The following is a 16,176-nucleotide window of genomic DNA, read 5'->3' as shown; positions in this document are numbered from 1 at the left end:
CCACCAGCCATTAGAGAAATTTGCCACAGCAGAGAGGTACTTTGATTTACCAAACATCTGCTGTGCAAGCGAAATGGCAAGGGTGGCACAAGGTGTGCCCACTGTATGCGCACAGGAGGCGCCCGGTAAACCGGCATACGCCTATGCAGTCTTCTATACTGAGTTCTTCTATTCAGTAGGTCCAGTAGTCTTGAAGGCTGAAGGAAAATGATGCAGGCAGGCATGGTGGAAGACAAAGACCAGAGCAACTGAGAGGATTGCAGACGCGGTGGGAAAAAGTAAGTCATTGCCATCCGCAAGTGCTTTTCAATGGGCTGCAATTATCTACAGTAGTACCATGGGAATCATTCCTTTCCTATCTGCAGGTTCAAAGCGGAGGCACACACACTCTACCTGACCAAGGAATTCTGTTGGTCAACTATGCTCCCCCCAAGCCCCTTGTTTTCTTCCACCCGAGATTAGAAGGGAGCCTAGAACAGCTCTCATGTTTGTTTTTCGCAAAAGTCGAATATATATGTGGTTTTTTGTAGGCTTGTTTTTTCAGCAACACATTTAGCAGTATAAAAATTACAATTAAAAATTTATTCTGCTGTTAATTCAAAGTTATGTCTGTGAATATATATATGGTTCTTTGTGGGCTTGCTTTTTCAGCAATACATTCGTCTTTAGCAGTATACAAATAACAATTAAAAATTTATTCTGCCGTTCAACTCAAACTTATGATGCCTGTGCCAAAAAGGTCTGTGACCAAAAACAATTGAGGTGTAGTCCAGTCTCCCACAGCTACACCCAAAACTACAAGCACTATGGTTTACTTCCAAAATTTGCTGGTGATGATGCCACCTGTATTAAGTTTTACCTTTCTAGCTGACACAAGCTAGCACTTTCAGTTAAGCTGATCTTTTTTTGTTAAAATAAGGTAATTGATCAGATATGCAGGGCACATATGCGATTAACCCCAAACCCCACTCTCATTTGACCCCATGCTTAAAGCTTCTGAATTGAGGAATATATGCTTTTTTTCGTAGCTAGCAAGTCTAATCAAAGTGGCATTTTTTTATTGTACATTTATCTACAATGTAGCCATAGGACTTTAAATTGTATTTTAGCAGCGTGCACAAGACATGGCCCCTTACATGCAGATTACATGATCAAATTTGACAAAATCATGGGTTTAATATTTCCAATCATTAACTACAGAAGAAAATATAGTTGCATATTGAATATTGGATTACAGCAAAAAAGGAAGCAATAATTAGCATAATGCCAATTGCTATACATAAATTATAGAGTAATACATTCAACCCATGACGTATGTTCCCAAATGTTTTGAATGCTGCTCCATTCAAATTATCCGACTAAAAGAGTGAGGCATGGCTGCCTTTGAGATATAACTGGGCCACTGTGCACCACTAGTATAAGCCTTATTTCAAGTATAAGTAGTGATTCATTAACAAAAATATTGCAAATGAGCAAACAAGAAGGTATAAATGCAGCAGCAAGAAATATTAAAGGTTAAGTGTTAAGTATAAACAAATTAAAATCCATTTCATTGTATCATTGTATTACATTGTCTGCGCATTTATTTTCATTTTACATTGATCCTCGTAACACACAAATAACCTTTGGTAGTGGTAAGTATGCAGCTATATATTTGCCAGACATTGATTCAGTCACATGCAGACAAAATATAAAATTTAGCTGCTGTTAATCACTCTACGAGATAACTTCCACAAACAAGTCTTGTCAATTGACAGGGTATGCCCCCAGTTCAGTTTTGCAACCGGTAGGATGGCACAAACTGAAGCACAGTATTACCATGCACAACTCAACTAAAAGCACAGCCCTTCACCATGGTTCATGTAAGACAATACAAAAGTACAGTCATGCCTCATGGTATGAGGGAAGGGAGTACCAAGGAGGTGGAAGAAGGAAGAATTTTCCTTAAATAGTGTCTTGGGCATGACGGGTAAATTCTTACAAAAAAAAAAAACGGTTCAAGGGTACTTCCACAAGAATTATAATTTCTCTTTGAAATTTCGTAGCTTACACATGCAAACAATAATAATGCAGCAAAACTACACTTCGTCTCACAAGATGTTTGCAGCACTGCGAAAGGCAGAGGCACCCCGGTCCAATCAGGATCATGCGCACTACAATAGGCAATCCTACGTGCCTCTCGCCCCCCAAATTGGCGGGGATGACAGTAGGAGCACAATTCTCTATTATAGTGCGCAGGGGCGAGAGGCACTTGGGAGCACAATTGCAAGGGCTCCTCTGTCTTTTGCAGTACTGCAGATATCTTGTAAGATGAAGTATAGGTTATTTTAGTAGCACATGTGAATTACAAGCCAAGAAATCATGCGATATTATGCACAATAACATTGCTGCATGCGTGAAGATTGTAAGGGACCGATGGGCACAATGGGTTAGCGCAGGAGCCTTGGAAAAGTAAGTCTCTATGCATCCAGTGCTTCGAGGCAGTTTAGGTTAGTGAATGGAGGCTGGTAAGAATATAGAGAGGAAAGCGCAGCGAATAGCCGGTACCGACTGACAACGGGTCAGCACGGTAGGCCGGGAGAAGTAAGCGGTCATACATCCAGTGCTTCATAGCCGCTTTGCTTATAGTATGAATGGAAACAATGACACACAGGCAGGAATGGGATGCAAATCGCTGTACAAGGTGACGAGCGTTACTGAGCGGCTGACAGTTAATGAATCCTCAAAGTGGGCGGCTTTAGGCGCACCTGCCTACTCAAGCCAAAACAACAACGCAGGTGAGCCGTCTAGTCACGCAAGAGCCGCACCAAGACAAACAGGTGTCCTACAGTGCAGGGGGAAGTGGGGAGGTGAGCACCGAAAAGGTAATGTGCTCGTGGCGACAGGCAGGTGCAGTAAGACCGCTTGACTGCTCGCTTCTTCGCACCACTAACAGAGGTCAAGAACTTCACAATTTCTTGGAAAATGGGGGCATACTTTCCTATACACCTGTATAGGAAGTATGCACCCATGTCAAGGTAGCGACCATTTTGTGGTAGATTAAGCACAAGGAAAGGCTGCAGGTATACCTGATCAGCTTATTGTTACCTGTTTCGGCTTGCATTGCTGAAGCTGTGCTCTGCTCCACAATATGGTGCCCGTGACGTCACATGAATACGTCCTATATTGGGTTCTTTGTTCCCATTTTTTTTATTCCGAGGACTAAAAACAACTCATTTCTGAACATGAAAATTTGGTGTAAATAACATTTTTTCTGTAAGTGTTCTGCCATTGACTTTTTTTTTCAGTCTGTATGCATAGAGAGAGGATAAAGGGGGCATCTATATTTGCTGCCGAAATCGCTATACTATAGGCCCTCGTTTTGTTGTAGGGCATAACATTACTTAAAAAATTAAACTCAATAAATAAACGGTCTATGCTAGACCTGCCACCTTTCCACATATGCTATTAATCAAAATGGGTTATTTTAAAGTTACCTCCATAAATTCGCGACAGTATTCAAGTAGCAAATTAGGTTATTTCAAAGTTATGTCTGTGAATTCACAACAGTATTCAAGCCCAGTGTTGTTTACAAGGGTAGTTCTTGAAAAAAATAATGCTAATGTGTCGTCAGGTCAGTACCTACGCCGTGGCAGCCTGCTTGTAATAATTTTCTAGCTTATTGTGATGCAAGCTGTGCAGCTGATGACAAATGCAAAAGGAGGTTTGCCATTGGGAATGAACCAGCTATCTTCTGAATAGGTACAATATGCCAACCTTTGCCCACACTGCCCATTTAACCGGCAGTTATACGATAGACAAGCTCCACTACAGCAGCTACAGTCTTCTCCTGCTTCTGAAGGTATTTCATATAGCTTCAACTTGACTCTTCACCAGCATTACAACCAATCATAATCATGGCCATTACATGTGGAAGTACTAAACAGTACCACTCAAAATAATTTCAAATTAAGAAGAAGCATGGTAGAATGTTACCAAGGCATTGTCTTACTTTTCCTAACACTCAGCAGTAATGTCACCTTAATAATGCCTCCAAAGTTCACTAGCAATGAATCAACAGCACTGTTAACTATGCACAGGCTATAAGTGTGATGCAACATGTGCTGCAGTAGTTGAGCCACACAACCATGCGCCATACAACAATGTAAAAATTGACGTGCAAATGCTTGTCAAGACATAAGCATGCAAGTAATGAACCCTGGAAATTATGCTAACCAGTTCACCATGGTGTGGCATGTGAACTGCCTATTCAGTTAAGCACTGATCTATCACGGTCACAAGTTATTTTCTCCTAGCTTGAGAGAACTCCGTGCCGACACCTCGAGTTTGGACATCTTTACATTTGGTCAACATGTGACAACACTGCAAGCATACATGTGAACAAAAATTAACTGTCCACAGATGAGATCTACAGTGCAGTCTACTTATAACGATCCCAAATATAACAATATATCGCTTGTAATGATCAAATTATTGAGATTTATCAATTTTCCCATTGGCCCAATGTAAAAATAAACCAGATAAAATGATCGATTATTGGTGGTACATCAGATACAACGATAGCTTTAACACCGCCCAGTGGATGTTTATCAGGAAAATTTGTCTGAATGTTTAAAAAGTCTATATATGCGTCGAAAACGGACTGTCGTGAAGAAATCCGCAAGCGTCATTGCGTGCAATGAGCACTATCATCATCGCACTCTACAGTAAAAAAATACGGTCATTTGCACTCTGCGATTTTAACGATCATCAAGGCTGGGGATGTCCTGCAGTTCATCCAGTCACCAATTGGTTTCGCGCATGCAAAAAGTACTGCTGCCAGTGTACGTGCTACTGGAAGCGATGCTCACAGTGATTTTTAAGCTTCAGCTGCTGCTCAAGTGACTTTGAATTCCGACTTTTTTCTAAGTATGCTTGAGTTATTTGATGGCTATTGATGTATTCTGCAATAAAGTATTTAGTGCTCTTTACAATGATTAGAGTTGTTTAACCCGATTTATTCATCCCTGGTAAGTAGGCAAGCCTACATGCATAGGAAGATATGCAGATGTGTGCTCTTTTTTCGTTTTTCCTTTTTTTTTTTGCCGGTCCAGATAAAATGATAATTGGCTATAACGATTGGATTTACCGGTTTTTCTCAATATCGTCATAAGTGGACTGTACTGTATTATCAATGCACCATTGCATTCGTCTTCCTACCTTACACAAACACTGTCAATGCTGACCGTGAAGGAAACCAGAATAAGCAGAAATGTCGGCAACATTTGTCCAGATATTGCTAGCCATCACCAGTGGCAAAAAGGAAATAATTGAACAAACTCCCGGAATAGATGCACTGTCAATAAAGGCTTTCCACCACCTTAAAACTTAAACACGAACTTTTTTGTAATCAGTCATGTGTTAATCACAGCTTTATATTATGACTACCTGCACATATAATATATAAACATAACATAACACATAAATATAATATATATAATATAATATAATATAATATAATATAATATAATATAATATAATATAATATGATATTGCACATATAGTATGCAAGACAAGCGCGGATTCAGTTTAATTCCAAGCCTGCACTAAGTATAAATTTAGTCTTTGCTCTAGTTATCAATAGAAGTGAGTAGTATACTAAATAACAAAAGCAAACATTGCTTTCGTGGTTGAAAGCATCTACCATCCCAATCAGTGACAAAAAATAAAACTGGTATTCAAGGTTTATTGCCATGTTTTCACAAATCTGCACAAAAACTGATGAACATGTGCTTTGTTCGACGTTTAAAATATTGTGCATCCTAAAGGAAACAGCTGTAAAAATTGCTAGACAACAAAACAAAATGCTTTGGTCTCAAAGTAGCCTAGCCACCCTATATAACAATCACATAGCCTACTTTTGTCACACAGACTACTTTTAAGCAGTCTATGCGACAACAAAATAAAAATTGTGAGTAGTATTGTGCCGTAAATCTAATCGACAATTGCTATGTAAAATGAGTATCGGAAAAAAAACCTATGGAGAGGCACTACTGCTTCCACACCTTTTTCGCACAATAGGCGGTCGCCTGCAAAAAAGAGAAAATGCAAAGGTTTTGTTAGTATCAAAAAACAAAATAATAAAATCTACTTTTAGGTATCAGCACCCTCCTACAGGTGCTGTTGCTCAACAAACTGAGGCCATATCTCTGAAAAAATCTCATGCTTTCAAAAAGCACGCATATTTTGTCAAGAGCAAAACAATATCCCCAGCGGACGCCACTCCACGGCGCATGTGTCATGAGACCTTCCTCTCACGTAGGCTGGAGCAGAATGCAGAGACTGACACGCGCTGGTGACGGCAGTTTGCCAAGCCAATGATGACCACTTGCCGAAAGCACCCATCTTTTGTAGCAAGATAGCCAAAATGTCCCGAGTGACAGCGCACAGAGTAGTCCCATCTTCAAATCTCCAGAAACTCATATGACTTATTGCTATCAACCTCCGATTGCAACCAGGCACCGAAATGTACCGGTTCACAAGTTTCCTACAGTAGAACTTCGGTGATACGAATCTCACGGGGTCGCAAAAAAAATTCGTATCATCCAAACAATTTTATCAAAACGAATGAAAACAAGTATGCAGAAGCATGGGAAAGGCAGTCGCGCATGACTGTTTACATCCGAGAAGGTTTATTTTGGTCGCGTGGCCACAGCTCTCCACTCGCGGCGCACACAGCACGACAGGCGATCTCGATGTCGGCAACGCGCGGGACGTGTGTCTTCGCGGACTTTTCGCAGCGCATATAGCACGACAAGAGATGGCGACGTGACAGCCGAGCGGCGCCGCAGACTGCTCCCGATGCCTACAGCGCGACTAGCAGTCGCGAAGTCTACGATGTGCGACCAGTGCGCGCCCGCCGCCGTGTGCGCCACCGACCAGTAGTAGTAGTAAAAGCATTAATTCAAACAGAGTTTGGCTACTACTCATGGCCGCGTGCCGCTGCAAACTTTTCGCGGCATGAAAAACTATCGCGATGCCGGCAATGTGTAATCTGCCTGCCTCCGCGTATTTCCCGCGGCGCGTACAGCATGAGTGGAGATGGTGACATGCGGGCCGCACGGCACCGCAAACTGCTCGCAGATCGCGATCATGTCCGGTCCGTGCACACCCACCGTGTACGCCGCCGCCAGCTATGGCAGTTGCGACGTCTGCAGTTTGTGGGCCATGCGCTGCTGAAAGCTTTTCGTGGCGTGAGCCAGACAGAAAATCGCGATGTCGACGAGGTGCGGACCGCGTGTCACTACAAACTGCTCGTGATGCGTACATACAGTGCAGCTAGCGATCGCCGAGTCGACGATGTGCGGGTGGTGCATAATGCTCAAGGCTGCGGTCACAGTTTGCGCGTTCGTATCATCCGTTGTGGAGCGGGAGAGTGTTCGGACCATCCAAAAGTTTGCGCATTGTATACAATGCACTCTAGCCGGGGAATTTCGCGAATTCGTATCATTCCGAAATTCATATCAACCAGATTCGTATCACTGAGATTTTACTGTACCACAAATTAGTACTTCAGCTCAGCAGCTAACACCTGACGTGCTTTCTGATGTCCTTTAGCACTGGTAATTATGTGCTGTACCGCAGCAGCCACCGTTAAAGCCTGCATTTAAAAATCAGAGGTGAGCTTCCCTGAAGCATCCTTCTGTTAAGACAAACATGATGGGCCTTTGTAAATCTGCTCAGCTGAACAGAAGCGGCTGGAATAATGGGTTGTACCCAAGCACATTAGACTTATAAATAACCCAGTCATGAAGCAACCACGGATGATAAAGAATTTGCAAGTAATCATTTATCAAGCCCTTAAAGTAACGCATCTAGAAGTTCTACATGCCACATGCTGTCAACCATTGAGTTTTGGCAATTATTAGCCATTTTACTAAGTGTTTATTGTCACAAAAAAGAACTTCGCTAAGCGCTCATTAAAGAAGCTTTTAACCTTCCTGATCCTAATAAAGGAAATTAGGTTTAAACAGTAGAATGCACATAAACCTAAATGCATGTTTCATACAAGACCATCACTTATAACGGCTGCTCTTGCCAGGCTCTTTGCTGTGTTCTCTCATGCACTAAACATAGTTAAGGAAACCTATCGAACGGCTATTGCCATGGGATCATAGCAGCTATAGCACTGCCAGAGCTCTTGTGAACATATGTGGATACTTTGATGATGGTTCAAGAATCCATGAAAAACTAAATGCAAGGTCCTCTATTCAAGAGCTCGTCTTAAAAGGAGTCAACTGCGCCTCAAAGTAAGAAAATCCAGAATAAATATATCAAACTCCACTCCCCTCCCCCCCCCCCCCCCCCCCCAAATAAAAGAGAGCATATATATGAAACACTGAAAGCAATGCCCTGAGCATGTGTACCACCAAATAAGACAGTTCTTAGAGTAGAAACATTTTTCCTGCGCTCAGATTCGAAGTCGCCAGCGAGGAAAATATAACTGCAAAAGATCAGGCAATGAAAAATGAGCTTCTTAAGAGAAAAGCAGAACAACATATTGTCACTGATTACAGGACTCTGAATCTAGTGACTGCCACTATTTGGTGGCACAATTATGAACAAATTGAGATTAATTCTGAACAAAATCTGCAACAGATGTGCTCACAATAAGCCACTGCCTTACACTGAGATCGCCAAAATCAGGTACAGGCAAAAATAAAAATGAAGATTTGCCACATTTATAACTGACTGGCGCACGATAATAGTTTCTATGCGCATGTTTAAGAGAACGTCTCTACTAAATTGCAGGAAAAAAAAAAAAAAAAAACAAGCACTGCATGCGCACATATTCGCAGAATAACTTTTTTTTTTCTCTTCGCACTTGCACTGTTGGCAAAAAAAAATGGGTGCTACAAAATTACTTTCTGCAGATCTAATTAGAACATCCCACCATACTGAAATAAAACAGCGCAACGAACGGGACGAAACACGAAGAAAGGGAGACAAAGACACAGGCGCTGTTTTATTTCATTATGCAGTACCAACTAGCCCGGCATCTTGCACTTCTGAATCCCACCATACACCAACACACGCAGAAATTAGACGAGGATCAACATTACACAATAAACCTTTATGCCCCCAAATACATGCAGTCTGATAAATACAAATATTAAACTAGAAAAAAAAAACAAAAAACAGTGAAGCTCTTGGTGCCTAATTGACGCCCATTATTTTGTTTTTTCGACACTGAGTGAAAGGCCTGCCTGCGCCATTCCAGAAGAGGCTGCAGAATGCAAAGACGGCTACACTCATTAAAAGTCAGCCAAAGCTAGCACTGAGAATGCCAAGAGCTGAGCACTTGCCTTGCAAGCTTCCGCATTTTCCTTTGAGTGGCACCAGTGGCCAGGACCGCGTGAGCACGGGTCACGACCCAAAGGCCTGATTTGACGTCTCACATACTCCTCAGTCTCCTCCACAGAACACAAGTCCAGTTTCTGAATACAAGGCAAAAGTCGGTGCCTTTAACAGCCGGTAACCAGTATGCACGTAGAATTTTAGTTACGCCTACAAACGAACATCACGCACACTTCACACTAAAAACCAGGAAAAGAAAGAAAAAAGAAAGGCTTGGAAAAATTAAAGCCTCCTTCACATGATATGGCACTGCAAAGAGCAATTGGAGAAATATAAAGCTCGAGCGCTCAGCCAAGCAGAGTGGGAGGCAGAGCTGGCCCACATGGGTCTCTCTGAGCAGCGCAGCCTGCTCACCAGGGCCCAGGAGACAGCTCAGGCCAAAGGTATCCTGGACTGAGGAAACCACCCACGCTATTCCATTAAACAAATAAAGTTTACTCTCTCTCTCTCTAGGTCTCGCATCACTGACGCCACCACTTATGTGCTCATCCATAAAACGGTAATGATTGAACAACTGTATGTACATACACACACAAAAGAAAATTAAACTCAAGCAGCCTATTTGAAGGCAGATATCGCGAAAATACAGAGTTTGCTAGTACATGCCTGTCTGAATATGGCGTTATATAAAGAATCCCCAAATGTGACAATGGCATAAACATTACACAAACAAGTGACCCCTGCTGAACTCGCAGGCTAAAAAAGCGTGCTTGTACTGGAAACAGATTTCCCTGGACACGTTTCCTCTAATGCTTTTAATGCTTTTGAGCTATAATTAGATGCACAGCTTTTGTAGAAATTCTTTAACCTATTGTGACCATGGTAAGAGCAAGAGCACTGCTGAGCGGTGGCATTATTATCAACGTGTTCATAGGTACCGAAAGCAGGCCAGGCAAGAAGGAGAGCCACTCTTGTGCTCTTGCCGACAATGAGGCCTCAAAAGAAAAAGGGTGGTACGCCTTCTTTGACGAAGCGTGCATGTGATTAGTGTCAAGAAGCAGCACTCGTGCACCATCCTGTTATGTCCACCTGCAAATTTTCTGCTCACCACAAGATGGCAGAAAGAACCTGCTGGGAGCATTCACTCTACGCTGCTACATCCCTTGAAAAGCAAAGCCCTCCAGGACTCACCTTACAAGCTGCCTGGCTACTGCCAAGCTGTGCAACCCCCTGAAGAACTGCCGGGCCATATGCTTGAATCAAAGCTTTGCACTGTGAAATGATAAAAAGAGAAAAGCACCCAGCTTCAGGCATCCAAATGGTACGGAACAAAAATGCAAGTTAAAAAGCAGCCTAACTGCCTGCAGGCCCGTACAGTATATAGCCATTTCTTTCGGATACACAGCTTCCTTCCAGAACAACCACGTGTACTAAGGAGGAAAACTCTGAATATACCTTTTCAGTATTTACAATGAATGGCTAATGCTCAAATACACAACAAACAGAGATGCTCCTGTGCATTCTGCATTGCCCTATATACAACTTTGGCTATCAATACTCTCAGGCAATGCTGTAATGGCAGCTAGTTGGTTTTCCATCATCATGTAGGCACGCTGAACTTTAACTCGAGACAATTCACTAACACAAGACAAGACTGGTATGTGAGCGAACTTTCAACTGTTTATTACAAGTACTTCTCTCCTTATGTACACACATACAAAGACAACATGTACAAACACGTGTCGGAAACAAGTTTATAAGTGCAATTCATTAACCCGTAACACCTGAAGCACCGCTTTTCATCACGCTGCCTGTGCTCGTCAGAGCTATCGACGAATCGCTTACACATTCCGTGGAACCGGCCCACGCCATTTCATAACCTTCAAAGATTATTCTTTCACACCGGTCTGTGAAATGTCAGATTACAGCAGTTTCTTCGAATATTAGGATGCATTTTCTACAGCTATTAACGTGCTTGGCGAGGTTGCTTGGGTCGTTATTTTTGCCTCAGTTCCTTCGATGCTCACTCAATCTTATGTTTATGCATCTTTCGGTCTAGCCCACGTATCTTTTGCTGCAAGACAGAGGAATGCTGTACACAACACACTTATCACAGTTTATCATCTTTTTTTTAGTGGTCGATTCCGCATGTTGTGCCCTCTTTTTCCTATCCCGGGAGTTAACTTTTCTGCACACGCGCCTACATGATGATCAATACTCTCTCTGCTCAACCCTGTGAAGAGAAGCGCCACCGTCGCATAAACTCCACGACAATAACAATTCTCCGTAGTTAATTCGAACGGTTTATGGCGTGCACATTGCTGGCAACGCCAAAGCAGAACTGGTAGAAATGGTGAAGGCCTCTGCAGCTTCCATGGTGCAATGTGGTAACAGTGGAGCCTCACCACAAGCAGCATCATCACACGTGAAAACGCTGCACTGCAACAAAACTGCAAATAGGTTACTAGCCTGCAGTTTGGTTCACTGGAAGAATGGAAGAATCAAGCGGACAAAAGTGTGAGAACGCAAGTTACTTCTGGAATGCCAAGACAATTTAGGTGAAAACAAAAAACAGCAAAAAAAAAAAAAAAAGACAGTCCAGCTGCTAGACGCCACTCAGTGTCCAAGGCGATTGTCGCCAGACTCAAAAGATGCATAGGAAGTAAAACCCTATCGCAATGAGGCCTAGATTCAAAGCACCACACACTTGTCAGATTAACTTGAACAAACAAAGGCTGCTGCACTAAGCAGGTACAGCCTTCGTCAAAAGTTCAGAGCCTGCAAGCATATTTGATCAGGCTAGCTGGTTAACCAAAGCTTTCATAGCACAAGAAGCAGTGTAACAAATGCACAAGGAGAAAAGATGACACCTCCACCCACAGGGATTTGCTTATCACCATGTGGTAGCAAAGCTCTGTAGCATCTACGGAAGGAAGCCCTAACTATTAGAGGGATGAGGATCAGAACTCCTCCCCATTTCAAAGAATTGGGAAACGTTGGAGAGACAGCATGGCAAGCAAAACTTCCCTAGGCTCTGAACATTTGATAAAGGGTGCGCATTGGTAGATATGCGCTGTTCAAATGTCCTCTGACATGCCCGATTATGGCACTGACAAACACAAAAGCTGTCATGCAGTGGTTTATAAACGGTGCCTGAATAGTGAGAACACCCTACAAAGATACAAAACGAAGTACAGCCATTACCTCAGACTGAACTGTCTTTGGCACACGGTTGCAGGCATTTGCAACCCGCTTAATAATCTCTTGGTCATTCTTTGCACTCTTTAGCATCTTCTCAATGTAGCCGATTGCAGTCGTGCAGCTAGCGCACTCACTCAGCTTCAGGTCGGATTCTGAGTTGACAAAAGGTGTGAAAGCCATTAGGTACACACGGCAACAAAAAGAGACAACAGCAACATTTTGCAATCAGTGGTAGTGCTAAGAAAAGCTCTTGCAAGCCGAAGCTTTTGGTCCAATGGACCAGGGGCAAGCATGTGAATAAACTCAAGGGAAAAGGAATATGTTTTTGGCTTTGATTGTTTCTGCATCGTGCAGGTCTGGCCCAAACTTTGGGAAATGGAACAAGAAATAAAAACAAACATGCCATATCGGTCGACCAATAAAAACTCTGCAAATATTTAACCAAGGCAACAAGATTTTTCGGCAACACCAAATTACCATGCTGTCACTCAATCTTCCAATGGCGCCATGCTTAAGATGAAGACTAAAATGCTGTTTAGAATGGCCAGAGACATGCAGGAAGAATGACTCGCTGTATAGTCTAGTAACTAGGAGTCGTTTTAATGACGACGCCTCTAACATGCATCGATGAGGAGACAGCCACACGGGAACTCCACACTTATCTTCATACTAATCTGATACTGTATGGTAATCCTTTCTACAGCTCTCTTGAAAAATTAGTGGTGCGTGATGATTAAGATTGGAAGCAGCCATCCTATAAATATTTGTAACAGGAAAATCATTCTTGAGCTACTTTTGTTAGTGAGCATTTACCCAGATTTTGTGCACTTCAGCCTTATTCCCCATGTTTTATTCCCATATATACAGTAAAAAGTAAAATCTCGTTACAAGAGACATTTGGTTATAAGAGACGCTTGAAAATGGTTTGATTGGTGTTCCTATATTTGCCATGTTAACAACATTGCATACAAGAGACATGGTTACAAGAGACACCATGTTACTAAGGGCAATTTTTTCAGGTCCCTAAAGTAACTTCTTCACCGTTTATAAGAGACAGTTAACCCAGGTACGCTCATGCCATGCAGCTGACTCGTACCAACTAATATGTGTAGCAGTTTAGATTTCTTTATCTAAATTCTGTTCCATACCAGTGCCCTTTCCTTTTTTGCAATGTGTTAGGAACCAAGAAGGAGTGCCTCCTCTTGACTGGGAAGTCAAAATATCCCTGTTCTTTCAGCCACACAGAAATGTGATGACAGTGGCTGAAACAATAAGGACATTTTGACTTCCCAATCAAGAGGAGGTACTCCTCAGTTCCTGACATATATTACAACAAAAAAGGACACTGATATGGAACAGAATTCAGTTAAGAGATAAGGGAATCTAAACTGCTGTACATGTGTGTTGGCAAGAATTTTTGGTTACAAGAGGTCTTTTTCGGGGCCCCTTAAGTGTCTCTTGTAACGAGGTTTTACTGCGTGTGTGCGTGCGTGTGTGTGCGTGCACGTATGTGTGCGCGTGCACGTATGCGTGCGTGCGTGCGCGTGTGTATTTGTTCTTGATCCTGTTTCCTGCCCTAAAGTCTACCTTAATTTGTCCGAATGTAATGTGACCGCAATTGTAGCATGAAGTAAGTCATACCGGGATCATCATATCCAGCCGCATCTAGCGTCTTCTCAACTCTCTCTGCCAATTACTTTCCATTCGCAGACATGCAGAGGCTGCTCTAAGGTAGAGAACCAGGTGTTTCTCTTGTAGTTCCACTTACTTGCTCTTTACGAGTCATTGGCATCCCTTAAAAGTGGGTTTCATTTCTTACGATTTTCCTCCTGTTTTACGTTATGTTCATGTAAAAAAATTTTTTTTTTTCTTATACTGGACCTTTTTCATTTCATTACCCACTGTGTTCTCACCCTGCTGCCAAAACTTCTCGCCAACGAATGTAATGCTCTTGGTACTAAGGCGATGTTTATAACCCTTGTTCATGACTAGCGCGTCCTTTGCTTCTTTTTATGTTTTGTGTTATCTTGTATTTATATTGAACTTTGCTCTGTACCTATTTCTGTTTATGCTTCCCCCCTTATGTAATACCCCAACAGGGGCCCTTAAGGGTTAATAAATGATGATGATGATTATGCATGGGCAGAAAGAGCACAATTTTTACCCGTCGTGATATGGTTTAGACTTCAGCCAGAACTGATAACCATTCACCTGAAACAGCGGTTATGTAAATGTCCTGCCATTTCTTGTCAACCGTTCCTGCATCTTCACTAAATTACCAAGCTTCTTTCAGAGGTACAAGTTATCCAATAAAAAGGGGCGTGTTCTTGCACACAAAGAGCGGTCTTTTCACGGTTGCCATTGTTCACATTTGAAAACAGAAACAGACGGTAAATCTTTTTTAGGTCACTAAAAAATGAACTGGAAATTAACTAGGAAACTGAAAACACTATCAGAAACAGTAGACACGAAATACTCACGTTTCTTCAGCCCATCCTTGGGGCAGGCCTTGATAGCCACACATACTATGCTGGGGTCAATCTCCTGAGCAATCAGCACCATTATGGCTGGCCCATACTCATCCACAAATGCCTTGCATTCGTTAGCCAGCTCGTCTGGCAACTTGGCACAGAAGTGCTCAAGGATGGCTTCTACCTGGCTCTGTTGAGAGGCAAAATAAATTCAATGTGCGGCAACGCAAGCATAAAGCCAAATCAGCAAAGACCAGCAGAAGAGGCACAATCACCTCAGTGGCATTGTCCACAAGTTCATTCTGGATGAAGTGCAGAGCATACTGGCAAAGAGTGCACTCCAGGTCTCCTCCTGGAGCTGGAAAAGAAAATCGGGGGCTCTTTTCAATGGCCTCATTAAAGAGAAAAAAAAAACCTTACTGGAGCTTCATGCATAAATTAACTAGTCTGTACACAGCACATGCCACAAGCAAGACTTGATCTCTGTTAATGAGTACAACACAAATTAAATCCATTACAGGCCGTGCATAATCATGAACACTTTTTTCAGTGCTTCAATGGCCAGCTGCTAGTGTAGAAACAGCATCCCACTAATTTCTCGGACTTCTTTCAAGAACAGCGATATGCCACAAAGGAATGTGTGCATTTTCATGAAGCATTTAGGACTCTGAAATCCAAAAGTTCGATCTTTCAGACTAAAGATGGTGCCACCAACACAGTGGAGACAGTTTTTTGGCCGAAGGCTTATTTTTTTGGTATGATACAGACACGAGTAGGCATTGGTGTCACAACCAACCGGTTTTGCACGACCATGAAAGATGCCATCTTGGATTTAAGCAGAGTCCCTCGCACTAACTTGGCTCTGTTCATCGTTGCCATTTGAGGCAGTGGCAAGAGCAGTACACACTTCAATGCGAGACCCATCTTGCAGTCTTTGCAACCGTTGTTACCCATGGAAAGAGTTATTGCTTAGTGTGGCACATGCATTTTTTCTCAGCATAAGCATGACAGTCATGAAAGGAAGTGGAATGGGCATGACGAAAGCACGACTGGCAGAGATATTTAACTGGAGGGTTCTAGTGGTTATAGCTTAGCACGATCAACTTTTTCACAGTGCCACTGTGCATGCGGCGATCGCCTTAAGCGAGTTGATACTTCCAGGCAGCAT

At 42.5% G+C, this 16,176-nt stretch overlaps 1 protein-coding gene across 1 annotated transcript in view; it reads right to left on the bottom strand.

Moving 5' to 3' along the window:
* Positions 1–5,705: 5,705 nt before the first annotated feature.
* Sap-r (prosaposin) overlaps positions 5,706–16,176 on the bottom strand; it is a 52,428-nt gene continuing 41,957 nt past the window's right edge. Inside the window, exons 29-34 of the mRNA XM_084588485.1 lie at positions 15,284–15,366; positions 15,018–15,198; positions 12,541–12,689; positions 10,528–10,608; positions 9,345–9,476; positions 5,706–6,068 (exon numbers count right to left, since the gene is read on the bottom strand). Coding sequence (XP_084444611.1) covers positions 6,030–6,068; positions 9,345–9,476; positions 10,528–10,608; positions 12,541–12,689; positions 15,018–15,198; positions 15,284–15,366 — 665 coding nt within the window. The 3' untranslated portion in view covers positions 5,706–6,029. The remainder of the gene's footprint in view (positions 6,069–9,344; positions 9,477–10,527; positions 10,609–12,540; positions 12,690–15,017; positions 15,199–15,283; positions 15,367–16,176) is intronic.

Source organism: Amblyomma maculatum, chromosome 1 (assembly GCF_055883805.1).
Source record: "Amblyomma maculatum isolate TAMU_Amacu chromosome 1, ASM5588380v1, whole genome shotgun sequence".
In the NCBI taxonomy this organism is placed as follows: Eukaryota; Metazoa; Arthropoda; class Arachnida; order Ixodida; family Ixodidae; genus Amblyomma; species Amblyomma maculatum.
The sequence above is the reverse complement of the archived record's forward strand: the minus strand, read 5'-3'. Positions and strand labels throughout refer to the sequence as shown.